General features: G+C 40.0%; 1 protein-coding gene across 1 annotated transcript; it reads left to right on the forward strand.

Moving 5' to 3' along the window:
• Positions 1 to 1,145: 1,145 nt before the first annotated feature.
• On the forward strand, positions 1,146 to 26,895 carry MRPS31 (mitochondrial ribosomal protein S31). The gene is made up of 7 exons (XM_024755619.1): positions 1,146 to 1,385; positions 4,908 to 5,192; positions 10,346 to 10,504; positions 11,279 to 11,419; positions 14,189 to 14,268; positions 17,402 to 17,545; positions 26,597 to 26,895. Exons 1-7 carry the CDS (start codon positions 1,261 to 1,263, stop codon positions 26,824 to 26,826), a joined length of 1,164 nt encoding a protein of 387 aa, XP_024611387.1. The 5' UTR covers positions 1,146 to 1,260; the 3' UTR covers positions 26,827 to 26,895.
• The last annotated feature ends 555 nt before the right edge of the window (positions 26,896 to 27,450 follow it).

The following is a 27,450-nucleotide window of genomic DNA, read 5'->3' on the forward strand; positions in this document are numbered from 1 at the left end:
AAAAAAAAAAAAAAAAAGGAAAGCATCCTTGAGTGTACTGTGTTTAGCATTGTCACAAAAGTTCTGCCAGGGCTAGTGGATCTTAGCAAGATCTGTTCAATGTAACCTGTGTTTTCAGCATCACAAAAAATTCCCCACCAGGGCTTCTCTGGTGGCGCAGTGGTTAAGAATCCACCTGCCAAGGCAGGGGACACGAGTTTGAGCCCTGGTCTGGGAAGATCCCACATGCCGTGGAGCAACTAAGCCCTTGCACCACAACTACTGAGCCTGCGCTGTAGAGCCCGCGAGCCACAACTACTGAGCCTGCGCTGTAGAGCCCGAGAGCCACAGTTACTGAAGCCCGTGCTCCGCAACAAGTGAAGCCACCTCAATGAGAAGCCCCAGCACGGCAACGCCCGACGCGCAGCAATGAAGACCCAACGCAGCCAAAAATAAATAAATAAAATAAATAAATTTATTTTAAAAAATTCTCCACCAATCTTGATTCTTTTTTGAAGCGTCAGGGAAAATGTTGATGCCAATATTCAGCCGACAGTATGGAATTCTAAGCTAGAGGTTGGCATGTGACCTACTAGACGGCATTTTTCACCCGGGTGTGTACGCTCATGCCCTTCCAGATATGAGAATCCCTCATCTCTTCTGGGCCACTGTTCACTGCCTTCATACGGGACAGGAGAAAGCCAGGTCTTTCTCTTGCATTTTTAAAAAAAATTTCTAAGGCCATTTTAGATCAATGAAACATATATGTCTCATGTTTTGACTCTCCGTCAAAAACAGACTGAAAAGAAATACTAATTTACCGGACAGCATGTCCCATGTTAATTTTGTTTTTTAACCTCCTTGGTGGCCATGGATCATTTCGAGAATATGATGAACGCTGTGGATCCTCTCCCCCTAACGCCGCACAGCAGGCGCCGTTCTGCGCCTCATCTTACTGGCCCCATCAGCAGTATTTTGCACAGTCGATCGCTCCCTCCACTCTCAATCCTCGGGTCAGGGCCGCGTCCCCAGCGCCACCCCCTTGCTGACCTCAGTTGACTCCACCTCTGGGATGGGGCCAGAATCGCCGAGCGGGGGAGGAGTCGCCTGGAGACAGCGGCCGCGGACGAACCCGGAACACAGTTAGCAGCCCCTGTTGTCAGCCGGCACACGAACGAGAGGAGCGCGTCGGGTTGGGGAACGGAAGCGGGAGCGGGGGGGCGTGTTTGTCAGAGGACGCGTCGTCGCCCCTGTGTGCCCAATTCTGTTTGTTTCTCCGCAATGTTTCCGAGGGTCTCGGCTCTCCTCCCTCTTCGCCCCCTTTCCCGCCTCCCTTTGTGCTCCGGAGGCCCAGAGGTATCGGCGGCCGCCGTCGTGCTACTCGCTTCTCCGCATGGAACTGTCAGGTACCGCGTTGCAGCGCTGTTGGCCCGGCAGGTCTTCAGGCAACCCCTGTCCCCGCTCCTGCACATTCAGTTCTCTTTCTCCGGCTTCCTGGAGCCCGTGTTATGATCCGCGGGATCTTAGAAGCCGTCGCTTTAAATCTGAGCAAAGGGAAATCCCAGAAAGATAAAATGACTTGCCCAAGGTCATGGTGACAGCTGGTCCGCTGCCCTGTGCTCTGCTACATACCGTGCCTCATCTCTCTTGCCACTTCTCTCATTTTATCCAGGTTCCAGAAAGCGAAGTTGTTTTGTTTTATTTTTTAATTCTTTAAAAATTTTTTGCCTCCCAAGTCTGTGATGGTTTCATTTTTACCTTCATTATTGAAAACGCTTACCGTGTGCCAGCCCTGGGGTTAAGCCCCGAGTAACACAGTCCTGCCATCGCCGAGCTTAGAGTTCCACCACATAGGCAATTCAAGCATAGTGGAGTAATCGCTGAGATAGTGTAGGTAGCGCAGAGTACCACAGAATTCATTGAACTGGTAATTGCTGGGTGAGCAAATCGAGACGCCTGACCGTTGCAGGAGAGGTTCAGAGTATCCTTTCGGGAAAAGAAGCTTGATAAAACCTAAAGAGGGCCCAAGGGTTGGAGTTAGCCAGGCAAGAAGAAGATTTGCAGCATACTTGGTGTTGGTATTTATTCTCTGAGAACTCTCATGATTATGAAAACTTAATTCTCCTGTATATATATTCCATGCAGATCAGTTGGGGACCCTTTGGGTTAAGTACAGCCCTGAAGCAGGTTAGGAGCAGTGGGGATGGGAAGAAGTAGCTGGATGGAAAAGAATTTACAGGTGAAATTGCTAGGATGTGATATATGATGAGGTAAGGGTAGGGCAGTCAGAGCAAAGATTTCAGCGGGCTGCTTGGGAGGATTAGGGTACCATTAATGTTAACAGAAGAATGAGGACCAGCTTTGAGAAGGCTTTTAAAATACGTCATAATTTTTAGAATACAAAAATAGCTATTTATGGTAAGAGGCCCCTTCAGTACAGAAGAGTGAAAAATGGAAAGTCAGCCTGAGAGGCAAGCTCTCGAATGTGGTCTTGGATGTGCTGCATTTGAAGTGCTGATGAGATGCTGTCAGTGGAAACAAGCCCAGGTGGGAGGTTAGGGCTAGAGTTTTATTATTTTAGTGTTATGGAGTTACTTCCTTATACATGATTTTCCTGGTATAAATATAGGTTACTTTCTGTAGTACTAGAGCAGCCTTGGAAGGAAACATTGAAGTACGGGTTATATGTGAGATTCTTTCTCCTGATTGCCACCTTTCTGTTATAATACCTTTAGTATTAATTTAACTTTCACATGTAAAATAATAGAGCATTTTCCTAAATTCAGTGGTACCACATATTGAATATTATAATGTGTCTGTGTACTGATTTGTTTTTAATATATTTATTTATTTATTTATGGCTGCGTTATTTATGGCTTTGTTGCTACACGCAGGCTTTCTCTGGTTGCGGCGAGCGGGGGCTACTCTTCGTTGCGGTGCACAGACTTCTCATTGCCGGGGCTTCTCTTGTTGTGGTGCACGGGCTTCAGTAGTTGTGGCTCACGGGCTCAGTAGCTGTGGCACACAGGCTTTAGAGCACAGGTTCAGTAGTTGTGGTGCATGAGCTTAGTTGCTCTGCGGCATGTGGGATCTTCCCGGACCAGGGCTCGAACCCGTGTCCCCTGCATTGGCAGGCGGATTCTTAACCACTGTGCCACCAGGGAAGTCCTCTGTGTACTGATTATAAGGATATTGGTTAAGCAGTTGGTTTTCATTCTGATTTTTAAGTGTCTGATGTGTTAGCCTCTGACATTTTTATGAGCAGATCAAATAGTTTGTTTCAGCGTTTTTGGAAATAGCCATTTCTCTTTTCATTAAAGGCTCCCTCATCTGGCACTACCACTTACTAGCTTCGAGAACTTGAGATACTATTTAACCCAGGGTCTGATGCAGGTTCTTGAGATCAGTTGCACCAGAATCACCTGAGGTCCTGATTAAATTCAGATCTTTGGGCCTGATTCCAAACTTACCAACTGAGAATCTCAGGAATCCATGTTTTAAATAAGCTCCCCAGGTGATTCATATAACCTCTAAAGGTTAAGAACCACTAATTTAACCTTTTTGAGCAGCAGTTTCTTCTATAATATGGGAATAATAAAACCTGTTCTGTAAGAGTGTAAGGATTAAATGGCATGTGTAACATAGCTACTCAGATGTGGGCCTCTGTTGGGCAGCATCAGCATTACTTGGGAACTTGTTAGAAATGCAGACTCTGAGTTCCTCCCCAAAGCTACTGAATCAGAATTCCTTGGTGGAACCAAAGAATCTGTGTTTCAGCAAGTCCTTTAGGTAGTTATTATGCGTATTAAAGTTTGAGAAACAGTGCTCTAGCCTGTTAGCTTCATGAAATAGGCACCATGAAATTTTTATTTACTAAGGCATCATCAATGCCTAGTATAGTGCCCAGCACAGAGTAGATATTCATTATATTTAATAAATGACTTTTTGTACTTTATACCCTCTTACTGAAACTAGCACATTCATTAGTTTTTAAAGTTCTTCAACATTAACTATCAAAAGGTTCTTAATGCCACAAAATAAAGTTCGATATTTGGGTTCCTTAGAATTGGGAAGTCTTTTTTTGCATGAGTTTGAAATAGATGTGGTTGTTTGTGTTGTTCTTTTTCACGAATAAATGTAAAGAAGAAAGCAGAGTGACAGCTCGAGCCACTGAATGTTCTTTTTTCCTGTTCCAGTTTAGCTTAGTTTACAGATAGTGATCAGTTAAATGGCATGGAGCTCAATGAGAAAGTTGAATAGATTAGAATCACACCCAGGAATTTGTTTGAAGAAAGTAACCTTTTTTTTACTGATAGAAATTTCTTTATTTTCATATTGTTTAATTGTGACGTTTTATAGAGGTCTTATATCATGTTAAGAGCAAGGACTTGGCAGTCTGTCAGTTTGGGGTTTGAGAATAATACGTTGAAATTTATTAACCATGTCAGTGTTTCGCAACTTTTTTAATGTCATGGAACATAGACAATGATATTTGTACCAGACCTTGAGATAAATGGGAGGCAGCAACAGACAGGTGCACCAGCGGCCCTGCTCCTCGCCCAGCCACTTCAAGGACCAGGTGGTCAGTATTTCAGCACACCTGTAACTCATGTGTGCTCACCAGCGGGTCTTAGGCCTTAGTGAGCTCCGAGCTACATGACCTTGGCTAAGTTACTCCTCTGGTTTCCAGTTTCCTTATCTGCAAAATGGGGATAATACCTACCTTTTGGAGTTGATGTGGGTATGAGAAAATGTACATAAAATGTTGCACAAGACTAGGCACATAGTATATGTTCAGTGAATGTTAAATTGCTGTCCTTACAGTTGCTGATAACAGTAATAAGCAAAAGGGAAGGGTTTAATTGAAAAACTTTGAGCCCTGTTATTATTTTGCAGTGGTTTTTTTTTGTTTTCTTTAATCTTTTCAGGACAAAAAATAATATCCAAAGATATTTTGGCACTAACAGCGTGATCTATAGCAAGAAAGATGATCCGTCTGTTCCAACCCGTGAGATTTCCAAGGAGACAGAGAGCCAACACAGTGTAAAGGAGAATACGAAAAAAGACTTGGTAAATATTCTTAAGGGAATGAAAGTTGAATTAAGCGCAGTAAATGTACAAACAACAAAGCCACCCAACAGAAGACAACTTAAAAGTTTGGAGGCTTCAACTGTCAGACTTCAGAATGCTCCAGAAGATGCCCCCCAAAAGAGGTAAATTGAATTGCAATTTGAATGTTTTTCTTTGAAAGTAATTTTTGAAACTCCAGTCTTTTTCTTTTAGAAAAAAAAATTTTAAATTAGAGTACATTGGAGATAGAGTTAATGAAGACTAAATATTAGTTTGTAAACACAGAGACTAATAAGTAAATGAGAAATACTGTTATTCTATATTTAAATAAATGCATATCTGTATGGAGTCTAGAGAGAGGGAAAGAGTAGTGATCTAATTGAGAATTCCACATTCTCTTACATATTCATCACTTATTAACTGCATTTAATTGCTTCTTTAAGCTGTTAATTAACAAATTATTTACATCCTGATTTGAAGGTTGCTTTGTGTCCCTGAAGGACTTCTTTATTTGAAATTTCATTTTAAAAAAATCCATCTAGGATAGAATTTTGACATGTTAATTACAGCTGTTTTATATTACTTCCTTTGACCAGTAATTATCAGGGCTCTCAGCTTACCTGGTTTCCTCAAAGTATTGTAATTACTTGTGCTTGTCAAGAGAGTATAATATTTTACTGATTCTACGTGCAATTGGTGATATTTTAGCATTGTGTTGTAGTTTAAATGGCAGTATTTCGTTTTAGTTATATATAAATAATGTGACATAGTCAATTCAAGTAATAAGAAATGTGGCTTTAAGATCCCCATCTCTGACTTCTCTTAGCAGAATAAACAGATAGTGTAGGTTTCTATTCCCAGAATGACTTAACATTTTAACAGAACTGCTTAGTTTCTACATTGTATCATATTGTATCTAAACTACCACTGGAAAGCATAATTGAGTGGTAGAGAGTAAGCAATTCAAACAGGAAACGCCCATGTTAAGTACCTTCTCCTCCTCCTTTTTAGAAACAATATAAAACAAATAAAAAATATATACATACGTAATTAGGTAATACTCCGACACACATTTATAATTACTTATGAAGAGTAAGGTTTTTTCCCAGCTTCCAGACCTGTTTATGATTCATATTGCTTTTTATTATAATTATACAATTTAATTAACTATTAATGAAATGGTTAAAATGAGTTGATTGCTTTGCAAAGCCTCAGTAAAGGTAATTTTTAAAGTTGCTTTCCAATTAGGTATGAATGAGACAAGCATAAAAGTCCAGGAAAATTCTGCACTCAGACTGCTTTGTAAGCGTTTTAAGTTCTTGCTCCATGTTTCCACTTTAAAGAAACCAATTGGAGATGTTGGAGGATGTACTATGGGTGTAGTATACATATAAGAGATGTACCAATACCTTGGAACTTCTGTCAGTGGTCCTGTGTTCAAAGAAGAGGCTTTGATCCTGTATCAAAAGATTGGTGAATGAGATACATTTATTTTGAGTTTTTTAAAATGTATCTTTTAATGATTCCCACCCCCCTCCAGTCCGCTTTTTTTCTTTAAGGAATCCCAGATGCAGAGAATTTGGTTGGCCATCGTCTTTGATTCATGATGTACTGTCCTCATTGCCCCGCGCATGCCCCGCTTTTAGCTCGCTTATTTGTATTATATGTTGAACACCCTCCCCCATGTTGATACGGTTACCATGGATGCATAACAATTGCCCCCAAATTCAGCAGCACAAAACAGCCTTTTTTCACGCTCACGGATTCTGTGGGTCAGCAGTTTGGACGGAGTACAGTAGAGAAGGCTCACCTCTGCTCCGTGATGTCTGGGGCCTCAGCTGGAAGACTTGGAAGTTTGGGAGCTGGAATCATCTGTGGGTTTGCTCACTCAGGTCTGACAGTTGATGCTGGCTGTTAGCTGACACCTTAGCCAGGACCGTTACAGAGCCACCTATATGTGGCCTGGGCTTCCTCACTGCATGGTGGCTGGGTTCCAAGGGTGAGTGTCCCAAGGGAAAACAAGCCCCTAGGAATTTGTATCGTTTCATGACCTAGCCTTGGAGTCAGACTGGACACCGCCACTCTCATTCCTGTTCCATATTGATTTTTGAAGGGTTCTTGCTTTTTCATCACAGCAACTGCTGGAGAACCATCTTCACAAAGATATGGTGGCATTGAAAGGAATGCGGTAGTCTAATGTTAAAACTGTGAACTACCTGAGTTAGTAGCTCACACAGTCACTGACAGACATGGCTGATACTTCCCTATGGTACTCCAGGGTGCCTTAGGGCACAGTTTGGGAACCACGGTCCTGGTCTACATTGAGCTCCCTGTGAGAGGCCCTGGGACCACACCTTTAAGTTTCCTAGAATTCTTGTTGTCTGAAGGGCACTCTAAGGCACCATCTTAAGTCTTTCTAAGATCTTAACAGAGGGTTTTACAGTCATGCCCATGGCTTTCTCTTTAGACCGTTTTCCTAATGCTGCCCTGGATTTGATCTCTGTACAGAAGCCATTTCTAAATTTTAGCATCATTTGCTATCTGGAGGGGCTAAGAATGAGAAATGTTTTCTTTTGATCCCAGCAGGTCTTGGCTCCTTTATGTGGGACAGTTCTTCTCTCTCCTCTCACATTTTACCATTGGCCACTAAGAAGGCAGGAGGCACCTTCAGTATTCTGTCTGGAAGGCTCCTTGCTAGGTCGTCCAGTTCACTGAGCATCTCTCTCATTTGCCATATTACTTCAAGCAATAATGTCGCTAAACAAAGGCCCCCTTTCCTCCAGCTTCCAGTAATGTTGATTTTCCTATAGTCCTCACGCGGCCGCCAGGCTCTAACAGTCTCTTTGAGGCCCGAAGCTTTCTCTAACACTTGCCTCAGGATCTCTCTGGTTTCCCCCCTCTGCCAGTACCCAAAACTCTCCCATACATTTTAGGTTTTTTTGTTTTTGTTTTATAACAGCAGCACCCAAGCTCCAGGCTCCAGAATCTGTTCCAGTTATCTATCGCTGCATAACAAACCATCCCAAGGCTTAGGGGCAGCATCTCTCTGCAGTCTGGGCAAAGAGCTGCACGTAGTTGTGTCTGCTCCACTCAGCGTCAGCAAGGGCAGCTTCAAAGCTGGCATCTGGAGTTCTCTGAAAGCTTGCCCACGTACAGTACATTCCAGTGCTTGATGCTGGCTGTTGGCTGAGACCATATTTGGGACTCTTGGCCAGAACACTTACCCAGGGCCTCTCCAAGTGGCCTGGGCTTCTTCACAACCTGAGAGCTGGGGTCCATGGACACACATCTTAAGAGAGATCCCAACAAAAGTCGTGTCACATTATGTGGCCTAGCCTCACAAGTCACAGGGCATCATTTCTCTCTCATTCTGTTCCTTGAGGCAGTCACGAAGTCTCCCCTGGTTTCAGGGGGAGGGGAAATTGCCTCTCTAGATGGGCTTGTAGCAAGGTTTTGGAAGAGCTTGTGGGACCCGAAACACTGCTGTCTCTGTTTTATGAAAATGTCTGCCACAGCTGTTAACCTGATTACTGTAGTTGTCAGCTGTATCGAAGGCAACATTATCATGATAAAATTGACCCCCTGAATAACTGATTGCATCTGGATTGGGCGAACTATAGGTACCTTATGGTTCAGTGTACTTAGGGCTTCCTTGAGCGCAGTTACTCTTGTAACTGCATGTCCTTTGTAGGGACCACAGATACTCTGCCTGTGGCCTTGTTACAAGAGACACTGGTTCCTGTGGGGCACTAAGGTCCTCCTGCGCCTGCGCGATGGGGGTCTCCTATCCTAACTCCTGGATGGCTGTGTGACGTGTCACCCGCGAGTGCTGCAGGGGCTCCCCGAGAGGGACACCTGAGGCTGCCCTGCCAGCCTGCTGTGGTTCTGCCCTTTACCTTTCTGAGTAGTCCGGGCCAGGCACGTCAGTGGTAGTCTTGTGAGTCTGCATGTATTGTGAAACCTTACAAGACCCCTGGTGGGTGCAGTGATAACCATAGTTTCTAGCTCCTCCTTTAAGTAACATTCTCTTAACCAAGCAACGACCTGCTCTGATTTCAGCTACCTATTCATTAAGGTCCCTTTCCTCCAGCTTCCAGTAACATTGATTTTCCTACAGCCCTCACTCTCAGCGTCCTTGAGCGTTTCCAGGCTCTGCCAGTCTCTTTGAGGCCCAGCTTCAGGGATGTGGGAACTTTGATTTGCAAGTTAGACATCATTTCCTAAGGTAGAAAGCCAGGTGCAGTAAAACAGTAATTCGGATCCCACTCATCGAGGTGGCAATTTTCAGTGATGTAAAAAACTTTTTATATCTGGCATATTTTTCTCCTAACTTACCCTAATTTACTGAAGAACAGCTTTTTTTTTTAGCTTATGGAAAGTTTAAAACATAAAGTAAACAAAATCGTATGATGTTTTGATAAGTATCAAATCTTGCCATTCTTGTCATCTATACCTTCACCCACTTTCCATCTCCCACGTGGTGATTTTATGTTTTTCTTTTTTCCAGGTAAAATTTACATACATTAAAGTGTACAAATCTTAGCTGTAGGAGTTTGGCAAATTGATGTGCCCATGTAACCCACATGCTTTCCAAGATGCAGAGCATTTCCCGTCTTCACCTTCCCCATCAGTAACCTTCTGTCCTGAGGCAGCCACTGTTCTGATTTTTTTTCACCTTAGTTTGGCCTCTTCTAGAACTCGATATAAGTGGAATCATACCATATATACTTTTTCTAATCCAGCTTCTTTCATTCAGTTTCATACATGTTGTGGAGTGAGTGGAGTCCTGTTCCATTGCATGGATAGATCACTGTTTATCTGTTCTGATGATAGACCTTTGGGTTGTTTCCAATTTGAGGATATTACCATTAAAGCTTGTATAAACAGGTTTAACCACTTTTATATTTGCTTGCAGCCTGTATTGTTTTTGAAATAAAACGGCATCTAACTTAAAAATCCACTAATTTATCACTTTCGAGGCTGATCCCTCCTTCCTCCACCTTAACCTGTTGCTCTGGGTTCGTATTGTGCTTCATTAAGGATCCATTAACTTTAACTTTCAATATTGTAACATTTATATAAAACCGACACCTAGTATTTAAGAATTCTTTTTTTAAAAAAAATTTTAGTGAAGTATAGTTGATTTACAATGCTGTGTTAAGAATTCTTGATTTTGTCAGAAATTGAATTGAATGATACTTTTTGAAGGACAAAAAGTTTTCTCCCAAGACATCATTTTACTTTCCACTGAAGTAATGCCTCTTTTCTCTCATTTGTCTTCCATGTTCTCTTTCAGAAGTGAGTCCCTGAGCCCGGAGTTGGTGGCGGCTGCCTCCGCGGTTGCAGACTCTCTCCCTTTGGACAAGCAGATGACCAAGTCGGAGCTGCTGAAGCAGCTCCAGCAGCACGAGGAAGCCTCGAGGGCACAGAAGGATGGAGAGAGACCTAAAGTTAGGTTGGTGAATCCAATAGCTGTGTCAGTGATGCTGATATGTCAAAATAGGCTGGCTCCATGTGAGTGATGAGCTACATTACATAATATATTCATTTATATATAAAATATGCCTCATAAGTATTAGCAGTTTGATTTCTTTTAAAACTCGTGTGTTAAGTAAGATTTCAGTTTTAAAAGACCAATTGAATGGTTAAACTTCTTTTGAGAAGTTACATAATTTCTTGTCCCTGAAAAAGTGGTAAATTCAGTAATGTTATTTAAAATAAAGAAATAAATAATAGAATAAGACAATGTCTCTGAGAAGTTTTTCTTTTAGTTAAATAATATGCTGGTTTTATGCACAATATGATCATGCATTTTATTTGTCTTTGAACAAATGCAAGGCAATAAATAAATATGGCTGAATCTCAACTTTAATATAGGTTTTTAATGTAGGTGCTAGGTATACAGATATTGATATCTACTTGTCTGGGTGTTTGACAGATTTCATGAGGGACACTTTTAATTATGCTTTAAATGAACACTTCTGAAGAACATCTTTAAAAGAGAGAAAGCCACATCAATCTTAGTGGTCTGTGGTATTAATAGGCAACATATAATTTTTTATTTAAACATGATTTTTTGTTCAGTATTAGTGCATAGAAGTGAAGTAAGAATTAAGTGATATGAATCTCATGTTTAAGAAAGTTTATTACTCAAAAAAAAAAAAAAAGAAAGTTTATTACTCTTCTGTAGCTAAAATTTCTAACACACTTGACCTTTTTCTTGTTTCAGTTTCACTGACATCATATCAGATATGAAAGTTGCCAGGTCTGCCACAGCGAGAGTTCGCCCAAGACCAGTGCATCAGATTCAGTTTGATGAAGGGACTGACGATTTTGCTGGCCAAGCGAAGCCTGCTGATCTGAGAAGAAGGTACTCAGGCTCTGCAGTCAGTCTGGTTTTGTTTGTTGAACTGTAGATTTACTTTGTTGCTGTGCATATTGTAGCTGTTGGGTGTCTGAGCGTCACGGATGCATTTATATCTGTCTCCTTACTCTCCACGTCCCATTTCCTAGAGAGGGAAAGATGTACTGGGTTTCGCAGCCCTACATTTTTCTATATCGTAAATCAGAATGGGCCCTGCCTCACATTTACCCACGGTGAATAAAGGTCTCCTGATTTAGAGTAAGTGGAGCTGACTGAATTCTGAACAAATGAATGTTTTGCGAGAAACACTATTTTTCATTCTGATGTGTGCCTAACAGTGTAGATTCATGTACTGTATCTCTATATATAATCATCTTTCTTCATACCTTAGAGAAATAACCCACCATCAGAAAAAGAAAGAAGATCCATTATAATACCTTAAAGTAGTAGGTTATTTGTGGCAATCTGAATTTGGTAATTTGCAGTTCTTAAAGATGCTAAGCCATGCCTTACATAGTTTTTTGGTTGTGTTTTTATACATTTATTTATTTTATTTATTTTTGGCTGCGTTGGGTCTTTGTTGCTGCACACGGGCTTTCTCTAGTTGTGGTGAGCAGGGGCAAGTCTTCATTGCGGTGCACGGGCTTCTCATTGCAACGGCTTCTCGTAGCAGAGCATAGGCTCTAGGTTTGCGGGCTTCAGTAGTTGTGGCACACAGGCTCAGTAGTTGTGGCCTGCGGGCTCTAGAGTGCAGGCTCAGTAGTTGTGGCACATGGGCTTAGTTGCTCCATGGCATGTGGGAGCTTCCCTGACCAGGGCTCAAACCCGTGTCCCTTGCATTGGAGGCGGATTCTTAACCACTGCGCCACCAGGGAAGTCCTAGGCCGCTTTTTAATGCAATCATTATATGCATATAAACCCCCTCCCTACTTTTTCAGCTTCTTCCTCACCACCTTCTAATTTTTGATGACAGCTCGAATCATTAAAATTCAATCTAGGGCTTCCCTGGTGGCGCAGTGGTTGAGAGTATGCCTACCGATGCAGGGGACACGGGTTCGTGCCCCGGTCTGGGAAGATCCCACATGCCGCGGAGCGGCTGGGCCCGTGAGCCGTGGCCGCTGAGCCTGCGCGTCCAGAGCCTGTGCTCTGCAACGGGAGAGGCCACAACGGTGAGAGGCCCGCGTACTGAAAAAAAAAAAAAAAAAAATCAATCTATAATATAGCATTCTGATGTAGTTGCATGGCATCATTTCAAAGAAGACTGATTTAAAGAAGACTAAAGTTAAATATTTTGGGACAGTATTTTTTGGTTTGTTTTTTTAACAAATTTAATGCCTTTTCTATCTTATTTATTTATTTTTGGCTGAGTTGGGTCTTCATTGCTGCACATGGGCTTTCTCTAGTTGCGGCGAGCAGGGGCTAACTTTGTTGTGGAGCGCGGGCTTCTCATTGTGGTGGCTTCTCCTTTCAGAGCACAGGCGCTAGGTGCACAGGCTTCAGTAGTTGTGGCACGCGGGCTCAGTAGTTGTGGCTTGTGGGCTCTAGATCACAGGCTCAGTAGTTGTGGCGCACAGGCTTAGCTGCTCCGCAGCATGTGCGACCTTCCCAGACCAGGGATGGAACCCGTGTCCCCTGCATTGGCAGGCGGATTCTTAACCACTGCACCACCAGGGAAGTCCCAGGGCAATATTTAATAAGTTAAACTCCAAGTACACATTCTACTTTATTCAATGTCATAGATAAAAATATCACTTTAAATTAGTAATTCAAATAATCTTCCGAAGTCACTATAACCCCTGAACTTCCTTTGTTAACTGCTGACCATCTTTTCCAATCTTCCTGTACAAATTAATAATCTAACACCCTGAAGGAGCTAACTCAGGTTCCTGAGATTATATACATAGAACAAAACCCATGGAATACACAACACACAGAAGACATTCTGTAAGCACCTCCTGCTATGAAGTTCAGTTAGTGTTTGTCAGACCATGCTAAATATTTGGTTCCCCTCCCCAACTGTCACTTTATAGGCTTGAAGGAGAGAAAGAACAGAAACTTTATGTAAATACAGACAGCTTTCTATTATAAAATAACTGTGGGGCTTCCCTGGTGGCACAGTGGTTAAGAATCCACCTGCCAGGGCTTCCCATGGCCTCTCACTGTTGTGGCCTCTCCCGTTGCGGAGCACAGGCTCCGGACGCGCAGGCTCAGCGGCCACGGCTCACGGGCCCAGCCGCTCCGCGGCATGTGGGATCTTCCCGGACCGGGGCACGAACCCATGTTCCCTGCATCGGCAGGCGGACTCTCAACCACTGCGCCACCAGGGAAGCCCCTGTGCAATCTTTTATAATTATAATTTATAGTTAAGCAGGCAGTGTTTTTTACCCTTAAACTAAGACAAATGTTGACTTTAACAGCTTCTAACTTAGCATATTTTAATAGCTTTCCACAATGTCAGGTTTTCTAAAACCTTAATATGAAATGGATCAAATAAAAATTGTGGCAAATTAAGCTGATCTTTTCAATTAGGTATTTTGGTAGTTAAATTGTTGTAACTTCTTTGTTGTATTATGATGCAGAAATTCAGGTGAACTTGTTCCTGTTTTTAGTTATCAGTCCTAAAGACGTGGCAATTTAGTTAAAATGTCTGGTGTGGGGCAGCAGAATTATTTTTAATTTTTACGTTGAATATTGCATATAAAATTTTCTTCTCATAAACAATTTTTTGTTGACTGTGTATAAAATATTCATTAAAATATTTTTTTTCTTTTTCAGTTTTAGGAAAAATATATTCAAGGGGAAGAGGCTCAATATTTTTGAGCTTAAGGCAGTTACTGAAGAGGCACCTGAAACAGGTTTGTTAAGAAAACAGCACTGTTTCTCAGGTGTAAACAGTCCATCTTTGGAAAATGTCCTTCGTGTTTTGATTGCGTAATCATCGGGTATTTTAATATTCCATCCTGTCATTGACCTGGATCTTGCTTATTAACGTAGCTGTTGACATGTTAGTGTTGGTCAGATTTCTCCCTTGAAATGCTGCAGCCCGTGAGGCAATGGGAGTACCATCAGCCACGTGAATCCAGATCTATAGATTGGCTGCTAATTTGGGTTAGAACGTTAATGATCACCTACTATTTGCAACACACCTTTGCACTATTATGTAAAGATAAATTGTGGTGTCTGCCCTAAGGCAGCTTACTATCTAGAAGAGGAGATAGCACTTATAGGTGCTAATTTATTGAAGTGATTTAGAGATTATTTAGGAGATGGGAAGGAGAGCATTCAGGGAATATATTTAGCAGACTTGTAGTGTTTTTTTCTTAACACACAGTTAGTGTTTGTTCTCTGTTCTTCCCCCTTTCTTCTTTCGGCAAGAAGTCATATCCTTCACAGTCACCATTTTAAGCCCAATTAAAAGAGAAATAAGTGTCCTCTTGCTTGACATTAAATTTGTTTTACTGATAACTTAAAATAAAGAAACTCCATACAAATGGTCTTAGCTTATAAGTGACTTTCATTTCTAAGGATTATCAGTTAACTTTTTGGACCTTGGTAGAAATTATTTTATTTTTGATATTTAAGTTTCTAGGCCATCTTCCAGTGGCTCATTTAATCTTTCAGTTACTTATAAAAACATCTGATTTTCCCACTATTCAATAAACTCCTTGATATTAGGGGCTGGGTCTCATTGATTTTTGTATACCCAATAGCCCCTAGCCAAGTGGCTTACAAATAATAGGAATCCGTTATCTGAAATCCTTTTTTAAACAAATTGAGCTATAAAATAAATATCCATGGAGGAAAGGCATTAATTCAATCACTGTTCACTTAAGCTGAAGATGAAGCTAAGAGAACAACCCCCCCTTCTTGTACTGTGACAACTGCATTCTGTCTTCTATGACTGATGAAAAGGAAATGCAAAATGCACAGGCGTGGAGAATGGATCACCTCTCCCCTGTTGAAGTGGCAACTCTTTTTTTTTTTGGGCCGCACCGCCCAGCTTGTGGGGATCTTAGTTCCCAGACCAGGGATTGAACCCTGGCCACTGCCGTGAATCTTAACCACTGGACCACCAGGGAATTCCTGAAGTGGCAACTCTTAAGCTTGCCCCAAAAGGGGAATTTTTTGTCAGGGAAGCTGCTAAGGTTCACCTAATGAACAGCCAGAAGAGGTGCTTGGGTTCTTGAAGGAGCCAGCTTGCTTTTTTTAAAAGTAAATTTATTTATTTATTTTTGGCTGCTTTGGGTCTTTGTTTCTGCACGCGGGTTTCTCTAGTTGAAGCGAGCGGTGGCTACTCTTCATTGTGGTGCGCAGGCTTCTCACTGCAGTGGCTTCTCTTGTTGCGGAGCACGGGTTCTAGGTGTGCGTGCTTCAGTAGTTGTGGCATGTGGCCTCAGCAGTTGTGGCTCGTGGACTCTAGAGCGCAGGCTCAGTAGTTGTGGTGCATGGGCTTAGTTGCTCCGCAGCATGTGGGATCTTTCCGGACCAGGGCTCGAACCCGTGTCCCCTTCATTGGTAGGTGGATTTTTAACCACTGTGCCACCAGGGAAGTCCCGATAAGTATATTCTTAACTTCTTAAGAAACTGCCAAACTCTTTTATTCAATACAGGGCAGCTGTACCATTACATTTCCACCAGTGATGTTTGGTGGGAATGTGACTCATTCTTTAAAGATGTCTTAAATTTCCAAAACAAGTAAATGATTGAAACATGTGATATGATGGTGGTAAAAAGCTAACACTATATTACCTTACTCATAGAGTTGGTTGTGAGGATTAAATGAACTAATGTATGAAAAGCATTTAGCACAGAATAAGTGCCCAGTGTGCATTAATAGCATTGTCATTGTAATTATGTTAATTTAACTTATTTGGTCTTCATTAGTAGTACATTAGTGACTTAACAGACTAAAAATAAAGACAAACAGACTGGACTTTAAAGATCTAAATCACATGTTGTATAAAAAGTATTCAGTCATAAAAGGATCTGTGACCAGAATAGACATTTCTTTTTTCCTTTCCAATAGAGGGGGCAGTGAGACTAGCGGTTGATTACCTAGCATTGTAGTAAAAACAAAAAGTAAGGCTTGCAATTATTGTGGTTGTAGTCTTTATATATTATTTTCGTTTCAATTTTAGCTATCAAAGAGTGACCTTTCATTATATACTGGTTTTTGTTTTGTTTTTGTTTTTTGTGGGTTTTTCGGGCTGCATTGGGTCTTTGTTGCTGCACGCGGGCTTTCTCTAGTTGCAGTGAGCGGGGGCTACTCTTCGTTGTGGTGCACAGGCTTCTCATTGCGGTGGCCTCTCTTGTTGCAGAGCACAGGCTCTAGGCACATGGGCTTCAGTAGTTGCAGCGTGTGGGCTCAGTAGTTGTGGCTCATAGGATCTAGAGCGCAAGCTCAGTAGTTGTGGTGCACGGGCTTAGTTGCTCCGAGGCATGTGGAGTCTTCCCAGACCAGGGATCCAACCCATGTCCCTCTTCATTGGCAGGTGGATTCGTAACCACTGCGCCACCAGGGAAGTCCCTATATACTGTTTAATTATGAGCTTCAAGATCTGAAAATATATTACCAATTCAGAGCTGATAACATTTTTTTAATATAAATTAATTTTATTTATTTATTTTTGGCTGTGTTGGGTCTCCATTGCTGCGCATGGGCTTTCTCTAGTTGTGGCGAGCGGGGGCTACTCTTCGTTGTGGTGTGCAGGCTTCTCATTGTGGTGGCTTCCCTTGGTGTGGAGCATAGGCTCTAGGCATGTGGGCTTCAGTAGCGTTGTGGCGGGCAGGCTCAGTAGTTGTGGCACATGGGCTTAGTTGCTCCGTGGCATGTGGGATCTTCCCGGACCAGGGATCAAACCCGTGTCCCCTGCATTGGCAGGTGGATTCTTAACTACTGTGCCACCAGAGAAGCCCTGATGATAACATTTTTAAAAAGAAAGATATTTATATGGAATTGTGCGTAATTTGGATGTTTTTATTCTACAGAGGCAGTACCTTCTCTTTGGGATGTAGAATTTGCTAAGCAGTTAGCAGCAGTCAATGAACAACCCTTTCAGAATGGTTTTGAAGAGATGATCCAATTGACAAAAGAGGGGAAATTGTGGGAGTTCCCAATTAACAATGAAGCAGGTAAGTCTTAATGCCATAGGTTTATAAAACTCAATGATTGAGATTAAATCTGGCAGATGTTCAGTTGCAGGTTTTGGACATTTACCTGAATTTCAAAACTTTGTGTAAACATCTTTGTGATGTCTTAAAAGAAATCTGACAGTGTTTTTTTTAAAAAGAATGCTACGATTTCACTGAATTCTAGTTGTTGGATAAGGAAAATAAAGAAGTAAAATTATATGGCAGAAATGCATCATGAATTTCTGTGACATAGAAGTGTTGAGAACTGCAAATGATGACAGTTTTCTACTTGCTAAAAGCAGGAGAGTACCTGGTAAATCTTCTAATACATTAAATACTGGGTATGAGATCATCCTACAGTTCTGGGGAACATTACAACCTTCAAGTTTTATGCTGGTATCTTTTATTTAAAACGGTTGCATTAATGAGACACAAGTTTCTTGTATTCAAAGCCACTCAAAACAAATAGGTTAGGAGGCTTTGAAATTCTTTGCCTGCATACCTAGATGCTTTGAACCAGGAATAAAACATTATCTACTTTCCTGGAGATTTTTCTAGCGGTGTTACATCTTCCTCAATCAAAAGGAAAACAGTATTGCTATGCTGTTTATTTTTTATGGCGCCCGTGATGTCATCAGCTAAACATTTCATTGTACACCATTTGGGATTTCCTTGTTGTATTTAATTTCCCACACTCTCTTATTTTCTCCTTACTATATTATGTTTCTTTTGTTTATTAAAAAATATTTTAAATTACAGAAATAAATATATTAAAGTTTACTTGCAAAAAAGTTAAATAATATGGAAGAATAGAGAATATACCTTTACCTCTCAGTTCTCTCCCCTTTTTCTGAAACGACCATTGTCAATAGTTTGATAAGTGTCCTCACAGTCCACTTTAAATGGTAGTTTCACATTTATCTGTTGTTTTGGTCTATATGGGACCATAAAATGGAACTAGTTTACATATTCTATAGTGTGCCATTGTATGAATGCACTGTAATTTATTTTACCACTTTCCTGTTGATGGATGGAGCTGTAGTGAATCTTTCTATACATATCCTTCTGTATATGTCTGAGTACTTCAGTTCCTACAAGGGTCAAACAACAGGCGTGTTTTATATTGCAATAAATATTGGCACACTCTCTTCTAAAAAGAGAGCCAGCTGCTCCTCCAGCTGGTAGGATGGGGGCGGGGGCGGCATGGAATGTCTCACCATTCAGCACACAGATTTTCACTTAATTCCCCTTCTTATCAATTTAGTGACTCATTCCTCTTTCTGTTTTAGTTTCCCCAAAAAGTAAACTTCCCATCTTCTTTGGGAAATGGATGGTGTAGTCATCTAGAGATATAGGTAGAAGATGGGAGATCTAAGTATTCCCTAAACCAGTTTTAATCCTCTGTTTTTTTGTCCCTCATCCCCGTTCCTAATTTCAGTGGTATATGCTGCCGCCAATTCCCGAAGCCTTTGAAGTCTGCTTCTTAATTTGGTTTTAGCATCTTCGACTCAGCTGAGTCAGTTACTACTTATCTGTCCACTGTCCTTCCTCGAACATTTTGCTGATACCTCCTGTCTGTTATTGTTTCTTCTTCTCTTCTCTTTGTCTTTTTATTCCTTTTATTGCCATGTAGTAGATATTACAGGGGAGCAGAGATTTTTAAAGCATGGGTTCAATCTGCTACATTTTAACTAGAAGTCCTTGTTGCTTATCTTTTAACTGTCCAGAATGTCTTCAACCAACAGTGATTTTAATTTGGACCTAGTCAGATCTGTTAGCCCTTTCCTGTTTAATCTATCTGGAACTTATTTTTGTATATAGTATCCCCTCTTTATCTCTTTCTCGTTTTTTCCTTTGTTTTATACTTGCCAGTACCACTTGGCTTTCATTCACTCGTTGACTTATTCAGGAAGGATCTGTTCATTACGCCCTGCTGGAACATTCTGAGTTAAAAAGATGGTTGATCTCTCATCTAGGGGAAGAGTAATAAGAAATAAGATCACCTATGCCCTTAGATGCTTTTCCACCTAATATAGCATAGTCATAATTGCTATACCCATTAACTCATTATAACTTTATGTCAGAGATAGTCGATCTGTTAATGATTTAATAAATTGATTATTGAACTTGTGTTAACACAGCTGTTTTTAAAAATGATTTGCAAAATTTTCTGTCTTGAGTCTTATATTTTAAGTACATCTAAGGATATTAATAACTAACAACAAAAACAAAATCTCAATCCAGAAGTCACCCTTGGATTTTTGAGAGCACTTATCACCTTGATTTATTAAGTCTCCAGTGCTACAGACCTTATGTCTTAGCCCTAACATACTCTTTCAAATATATTGAACATGTAAACCTGCCTTGTTTTTCACATTAGCCATATTGGGTTGTTTTTTTTTTTAAAGAATAATTGTCACAGGAAACTGTTAGCAGTGTTTGACGATACGGAAAAGACCTTTAGCAAAGCGAGGCTTTTATTTTTCATTTTTTACCTCTCTGGATTGCATTTCTCCCATTCCTGTCCCCAGGTGCATACGCCTTAAAAACAAAAGGAAAAAAAGTGAAGGAGTAACAACATGCTTGCTTGGTGGTATAAACTATTGAGAACCATAGAGAATTCTGAATGGGATTCAGAGAAAGATTTTTTTAAACAATAATTTGTCTTATTTTTAAAAAATACGTATGCATTTAGGGAAAGGACTAGAAGGATATACACCTTAGAAGTGATTAGTCTTGGAAGTGACTAGCCTGGGAAAATGTGAGTAGAAACTTTGGGGGGTTATAGGATAGAGAAAACTTCCATTTAAAAAATTCCTGCACAGCTTTTTCCCTGTATTTCATTGAATATGACTCCTTTTGTCTTTCACCGTTTTAAATATCTCTGAGATCGCGATGCACCTGGTTATGCTAGTCAGGCATCGGTGAGGGAGCAGTTGTCATTGCCTGTTGTGGATATGCATCCAGATTTGCCAGAGAGGCCATAGTGGAACACTCTTAAGAAACGCTGCATCGCAAATGTTCTTAATAGGAGTTGGAAAGCACGGCCGCTGACAACTCCGAGTTGAAAAGCCAGTTCAGAAGAGTTGGATTCTGAATGTGAAGAAGTTTTAGGAATACCTCAGCCGATCATGGCAATCAGTTTTTGCTACATAACAAACCACCCCAAACTTACTAAGACAACAGCTAAGTTGTAACTGCTCATGAGCTTATGGGTTTTCTGGTTGGTTTTGGCAGGTTGGCTGGGGGTGGGTTGCTCTAGAGTAGCTTCTCTCAAATGTCTAGTTGATGCTGGCTGGTTGGTGTCTAGTTGTTTGTCAGAGAAGGCGATAAGAGGGTTATATGTCACTCATCATCTCACAGGCTAGCCTGGGCTGTTCACCTGGCTATAGAAGAGTTCCTAACACAAGGAAGAGCAGGGACTGATGTGCAAGCGCTTTTCAGGCCTTTGTCTGCATTGTGTTTGGTAATGTCCCGTTGACCAAAGCAGGTCACCTGGCCAACCTCAAATTTAAGGGTTGGAGAAACAGGCTGTATCTACCTCTTTATGGGAAGAATGGCAAAGGCACATTGCAAAGGGGCATGTATACAAGCATAGGAGTAGTATGTGGCCATGTGGCAGTCTAATGCCTTAATTTATTTCTTGTGTGTTTTCGTTTTTATAAAAATGATGAATAGGGCTTCCCTGGTGGCACAGTGGTTGAGAGTCCGCCTGCTGATGCAGGGGACACGGGTTCGTGCCCCGGTCCGGGAAGATCCCACATGCCGCAGAGCGGCTGGGCCCGTGAGCCATGGCCGCTGAGCCTGCACATCCGGAGCCTGTGCTCTGCCATGGGAGAGGCCACAACAGTGAGAGGCCTGCGCACTGCAAAAAAAAAAAAGATGAATAGATCTTTAAAGTCCAAATAAAAATTTTAAAAATCTCTTGCAATACGTGTAAGATAATTGTAAGTGATTAGAGAGCATTTTTAAACTTATTTTGAGGTAATTGTGGGTTCACATGCAGCTGTAAGAAATGATAAATATCTCACATACCCTTTACCCATCTTCCCTTAGTAGTTGCCACCCACGTAACCACAGCACAGTATCACAGGCAGGCAGCCGGCAGCCGTGTCTTTCAGCCATGTTCAGATGTCACCAGTTCTACATGTACTCCTTTGTGTGAGTGTTTGTGTGCTTAGTTCTGTGCAGTTTTGTCACATATGTAGATTCATGTAATCACGACCACAGTCAGGATACAGAACAGTTCTGTCGCCTCAAGGATCTCTTATACTCTTTCATAATGACATCCACTCACCTCCCACTGCCGTCCTTTATTGGTCCCTGATCCTTGGCAATCTTACTAAATCCATTTTCCATTTCTATAATTTTGTCACTTCAAGAAGGACGTACAAATGGAATCACACAGTATGTAACCTTTGGGGATTGGCTTTTTTTTTCCCACTCAGCATGATTAATTCTCTGGAGATGTATCCAAGTTGTTATGTGTGTCAATAGGGGTCTTTTGCTGTTGTTGTTTTTATTGCTGAGTAATATTCCATGGTTTGAATGTGCCTTATAGTTTGTTTAACCATTCCCCTGATAAAAGACATCTAGGCTGTTACCAGTTTTTGGCTATTACAATAAAGGTGCTGTAAATATTCATGTACAGGTTTCTGTATGAATACAAATTTCCGTTCCCCTGGGATAAATACTCAGGAGTGCAGTTGCTGGGTAGTATGGTAGTTTCATGTTTAGGTTTTGGTTTGGTTTGGTTTGGTTTGGTTTTTTGCAGTACGCGGGCCTCTCACTGTTGTGGCCTCTCCTGTTGCGGAGCACAGACTCCGGATGCGCAGGCTCAGCGGCCATGGCTCACGGGCCCAGCCGCTCCGCGGCATGTGGGATCTTCCTGGACCGGGGCACGAACCCGTGTCCCCTGCATCGGCAGGCGGACTCTCAACCACTGCGCCACCAAGGAAGCCTGTCTTTGTATCCTTTTAACAGATTCTTTCACAGACCAAAAGTCTTCAGTTTTGATGGGGTCCAATTTTTCCTTTTATGGATTTTGCTGTTGGTGTCAAGTTCTTTGCCAGCCCTAGAACCAGAAGATTTTCCTCTGTTTTTTTTTCTGTTAGATATATAGTTTAGACCGTGATCCATTCTTTGTTAATTTGTATGAGGTTGAGGTTCTTTTTCAATTCTTCTGGCACCATTTGTTGAAAAGGCTGTCCTTTCTCCATTGAATTGTCTATGCATCTTTGTAAAAAGTTGGGCATATTCATGTGGATCTGTGTTAGTCTGCTAAGACTTCTATAGTAAAATATCACAGACTAGGTACCTTAAACAACAGAATTTACTTTCTCAAAGTCTGCAGGCTGGAAGTCTAAGATCCATGTGTTGGCAGTCCATAACAGGGTCTGTTTCTGGGTCCTCGATTTTTGTTCCATCAACCTTTGTGTCTTACTGCCTGCCAATACCATACTCTATTTTTTTTTTTAGTTTTTATTGGCATATAGTTGATTTACAATGTTGTGTTAGTTTCAGATGTACAGCAAAGTGAGTCAGTTATACATATATCTATTTTTTAGATTTTGTTTCCATATAGGTCATTACATAGTATTGAGTTCCCTGTGAATACCATACTCTTTTGATTACAGGCATACCTTAGATATTGCAGGTGTGTTTCCAGACCATCGCAATAAACCAAAGATTGTAATAACGCAAGTCACATGCATCTTTTGGTTTCCCAGTGCATATAAAAATTATGTTTACACTACATTGTATTCTGTTAAGTGTGCAATAAACATTATGTCTAAAAAAAGTACAGTACATACCTTAACTAAAAAATACTTTATTGCTAAAAAACGCTTACCATCATCCGAGCCTTCAGCAAAGATAACCAATCACAGATCAGCATAACAAATATAATAATAAAGAAAAAAGTTTGAAACATTGTGAGAATTACCAAAATGTGACATAGAGACATGGAAGCAAGCAAATGCCATTGGAAAAAATGGTGTAGATGTACTTGCTTGACAAAGGGTTGCCACAAACCTTTAATTTGTACAAAAAAAAAAAAAAGGCAATATCTGTGAAGCACAGTAAAGCAGAGCACAGTGAGATGAGGCATGCCTGTACTGTAGCTGTAGAGTCAGCCCTAGCATTACTCCTCCCACTTTATTCTTCTCTTTCAGGATTGTTTTAACTCTTCTAGGACTTAAGCCTTTCCATATAAATTTTAGAATGAGCTTGTCTGTGGCAAAACTTCGCTGGAATTTTGGTAGAAAGTACATTAAACCTGTAGATCAGTTTGGAAAGAAATGACATCTTTACTATGTTGAGTCTTCCAATTTAAATAGTGATTCTTATTTTTATGATCTTGTATCCTGTAACCTTACTGAACTCACTAATTAGTTCTAGGAGTTTTTTTGTAGATTCCTTAGAATTTTCTGCGTAGACAATCATGTCGTCTGCAAATAGTTTTATGTCTTCCTTTCCCATCTACGTGACTTTTCTTTCTGCCTCCCTCATCAGTGGCTGGAACTTTCAGTACTGTTGAGTAAGAGTAGTGAGAGCTGATCTCCTTGCCTTGTTCAGGAACTTAGGGGAGAAGCCTTCAGTCTTTCACTATGATATTAGCTGCAGGTTTACCATGTTGATGTAGTTCTTCTCTTTTCCTAATTTGCTGAGAATATTTATCAAAGTGAGTGTTGGGTCATACGATTTTTCTTCTTTAACCTGTTGATATGGTAGATTACCTTGACTTTCAGATGTTGAACCAGCCTTGCAGTAAAATCCTACTTGAGTAAATCCCACTTGATCTTGGTGTATAAATCTTTTTATACATTGTTGGATTTGTCTGCTAATTTTGTTTAAAGGTTTTTCCTCTAAGTTTATTAGAGATATTGTTTTGTAGTTCTCTCTCTCTCTTGCTCCTGTTTTTGGTTGTTGTTTTGTCTTTGTTTTTTTAACAAGGTAATGCTGGTCTCATAAAACGTGTTAGGAAGTATCCTGTCTTCTAGTTTCTGGAAGAGATTGTGTAAAATTGGTGTTAGTTTTTCTTTAAATGTTTGAGAACTTTTAAATTACATATTTCTTTTCTTTAATAGTTATAAGATTATTCAGGTTATCTTTTATTTTGGTTGAGTTTTGGTAGTTCAATGGATTTTTTTTAAGTTGTCCATTTTTTTCAAGTTGTTGAATTTGTGAGTGTAAGGTTGTTTGGAGTATTCCTTTATTATCCCTTTAATGATTTCAGGATTTATAATGATAACCCCCTTTTCATTGCTAATATTGTTGGTGTGTGCCTTCTCTTTTTTCTTTATCAGACTTGCTAGATATGTATCAATTTTTGTTTTTTTGTTTTGTGTGTGTGCGTGAAGAACCAGGTATTGGTTTCATTGATTTTTCTCTATTTTCTTGTTTTCAGTTTTATTGATTTCTGATGTTATCTTTATTATTTCCTTCCTTTTGTTTGCTTTGGGGTTATTTTGCTCTTCTTTTACTAGGTTCTTAAAGTGGGAGCTTAGATGATTGATTAGAGACTTCTCTTATGTGTGCATTCAGTGCTATGTATTTCCCTCTCAACACTGTTTTAGCTGTGTCCCACAAATTTTGATTTGTTGTATTTTCATTCGATTCTATGTGTTTTTTAAAATTTCTTTTGAGGGACTTCCCTCATGGCACAGTGGTTAAGACTCCACACTCCCGATGCAGGGGGCCCAGCTTCAATTCCTGGTCAGGGAACTAGATCCCACATGCATGCCACAACTAAGGAGCCCACCTGCCACAACTAAAGACCCGCAATCCAAATAAATAAATATTATTTCTTTTGAGATTTCCTTTATGACCATGAATTACTTACATTAATTTCCAACTGTTTGAAGATTTTCCTATTGTCTTCCTGTTACCGATTTCTGTTTTGATTCCTTTATGATCAAAGAACATACTGTATATTATTTCAGTTATTTTAAATATGTTGACATTTGTTTTGTGACCCAGGATATGGTTAAACTAGGTGAATGTTCCATGGATACTTTAAAAGAATTTGTACTCTGCAATAGTCTGGTAGAGTGTTCTGTAGATGTCACTGATCCTGTTGGTTGATGTTGTTCAGTTCTTCTGTGTCTCTGCTAATTTTCTACTTGGTAGTTCTCGCAGTTGTTGACAGTGGGGTCTTGAAACCTCCAACTGTAATTGTGGCTTTTTAAATTTCTACTTTATTTCTATCAACTTTTCTTTCATGTATTTAGAAACTCTTTGGTGCATACATAATTAAGATTGCTTTGTCTTCTTGGTGGGTTGATCCTTTTATTATGTAATGTTCCTCTTTCTCTCTAGTAATTTTCTTTGCTCTGAAGTCACTTTGATATTCCTATAGCCACTCATGCATTCTTTTTTTAAAAATTAATGTTAGCAAGATATGTCTGCCTCCATCCTTTTACTTTCAACCTACCTATGTTATAGGTAAATATTTGAAGTGAGTTTCTTGTATATAGCATATGGTTGGATTGTGTTTTTCTTTTGATGGTATATTTAGACATTTACGTTTAAAGTAATTATTGATTTGTTAGGATTTAAGTCTCATTTTGTTATTTGTTTTCTGTTCATTTTCTCTGTTTCTCACTCCTCTGTCTTTTCTTGGCTTCCTATGAGCTGCTTGAATATAAGGATTCCATCTTATTTTGCTTTATGTATTTTTTTAGTGTAGTTTGTATAGTTTTCTTAGTGGTTTCTTTAGATATTAAAATATCCATTAGTAGTAATTGCTGCTACATTTTGAATATTTGTAGTATGCTAAGCATTGTAAAGGAGCTTTATAAGATTTATGTCTATTTAACTTTATAAAACCCCATGAAGAACGTGCTTTCTTAATACTCATTTTATGCCTGGGGAAACTGTTGTTCAGTGAAGTTAATTTGCCCAATCACGTGGCTGTTAAATTGGTGAGCAAACCTCTGTTTTACTCCAATGTTCATGCCTTTACTATAATACTATACTACCTCATTAATGTTAATTTTATAGTGTAGGCTTTACATTCAAAATTGTAACATATTTTGTCTCATTTCCTAGGTTTTGATGATGATGGTTCAGAATTTCATGACCATATATTTCTGGATAAATACCTGGAGGATTTTCCAAAACAAGGACCAATTCGCCACTTCATGGAGTTGGTGACCTGTGGCCTTTCCAAAAACCCGTATCTGAGTGTTAAACAGAAGGTTGAACATATAGAGTGGTTTAGGAACTATTTTAATGAAAAACGGGACATTCTAAAAGAAAGTGGCATACAGTTCAATTGAAGATCATGGAAATTCTTATTTCAAGCTGTCAGATTCATACTATAATTAAATAATTTTATAGTTTTCCTATATTGTGTTCATTATTGCATCTGATTTGAATCGTATAAATGTTAAATTGTTTAAAAGTATATATACAGTGGTAACTGAAAAATATTCCTGCATGGAAAAAAGTTACCAGCTTTTATGGATTCAACTAGTAATTCTAAACAAAAAGAGTATCTTAGAATTACTAATAAGTTTAAGACGACTTCCTGTAACCTTTTTCTTTTCATTCAGTGACCATACTTCTTTGAAATATAAGTCGCCATACATGTGATGTCATCAGAGGACTATAACAGTTGAGAGGATTTACAGACAAATTTATATGCATAGATTATATTTACATATACATGTAGTTTCTATATTTGCATATATACATATTTATATTTTCACACTAAATTAACTACCCTTACCTAAGTCTGGGTCACTATAGTGAAGTAACCTTATAGAAATAAAGGGCTTGTACTAATCACTTCTAGAATTTTAGGTCATCATACTAAAATCAGAACTAATTTCCTTTTTTTTAAAATTTTAATTAATTAATTTATTTTATTTGTTATTTTTGGCTGTGTTGGGTCTTCGTTG

Source organism: Neophocaena asiaeorientalis, unplaced genomic scaffold (assembly GCF_003031525.2).
Source record: "Neophocaena asiaeorientalis asiaeorientalis breed wild unplaced genomic scaffold, Neophocaena_asiaeorientalis_V1.1 scaffold59, whole genome shotgun sequence".
In the NCBI taxonomy this organism is placed as follows: Eukaryota; Metazoa; Chordata; class Mammalia; order Artiodactyla; family Phocoenidae; genus Neophocaena; species Neophocaena asiaeorientalis.

Excerpts from the sequence above, each read along its gene's own strand:
- MRPS31 (XM_024755619.1), top strand. The coding sequence starts at position 1,261 with ATGTTTCCGAGGGTCTCGGCTCTCCTCCCTCTTCGCCCCCTTTCCCGC. Across the intron at positions 1,386-4,907 it reads TCTCCGCATGGAACTGTCAG|GACAAAAAATAATATCCAAA; the intron begins GTACCGCGTTGC and ends TAATCTTTTCAG. Across the intron at positions 5,193-10,345 it reads GAAGATGCCCCCCAAAAGAG|AAGTGAGTCCCTGAGCCCGG; the intron begins GTAAATTGAATT and ends GTTCTCTTTCAG.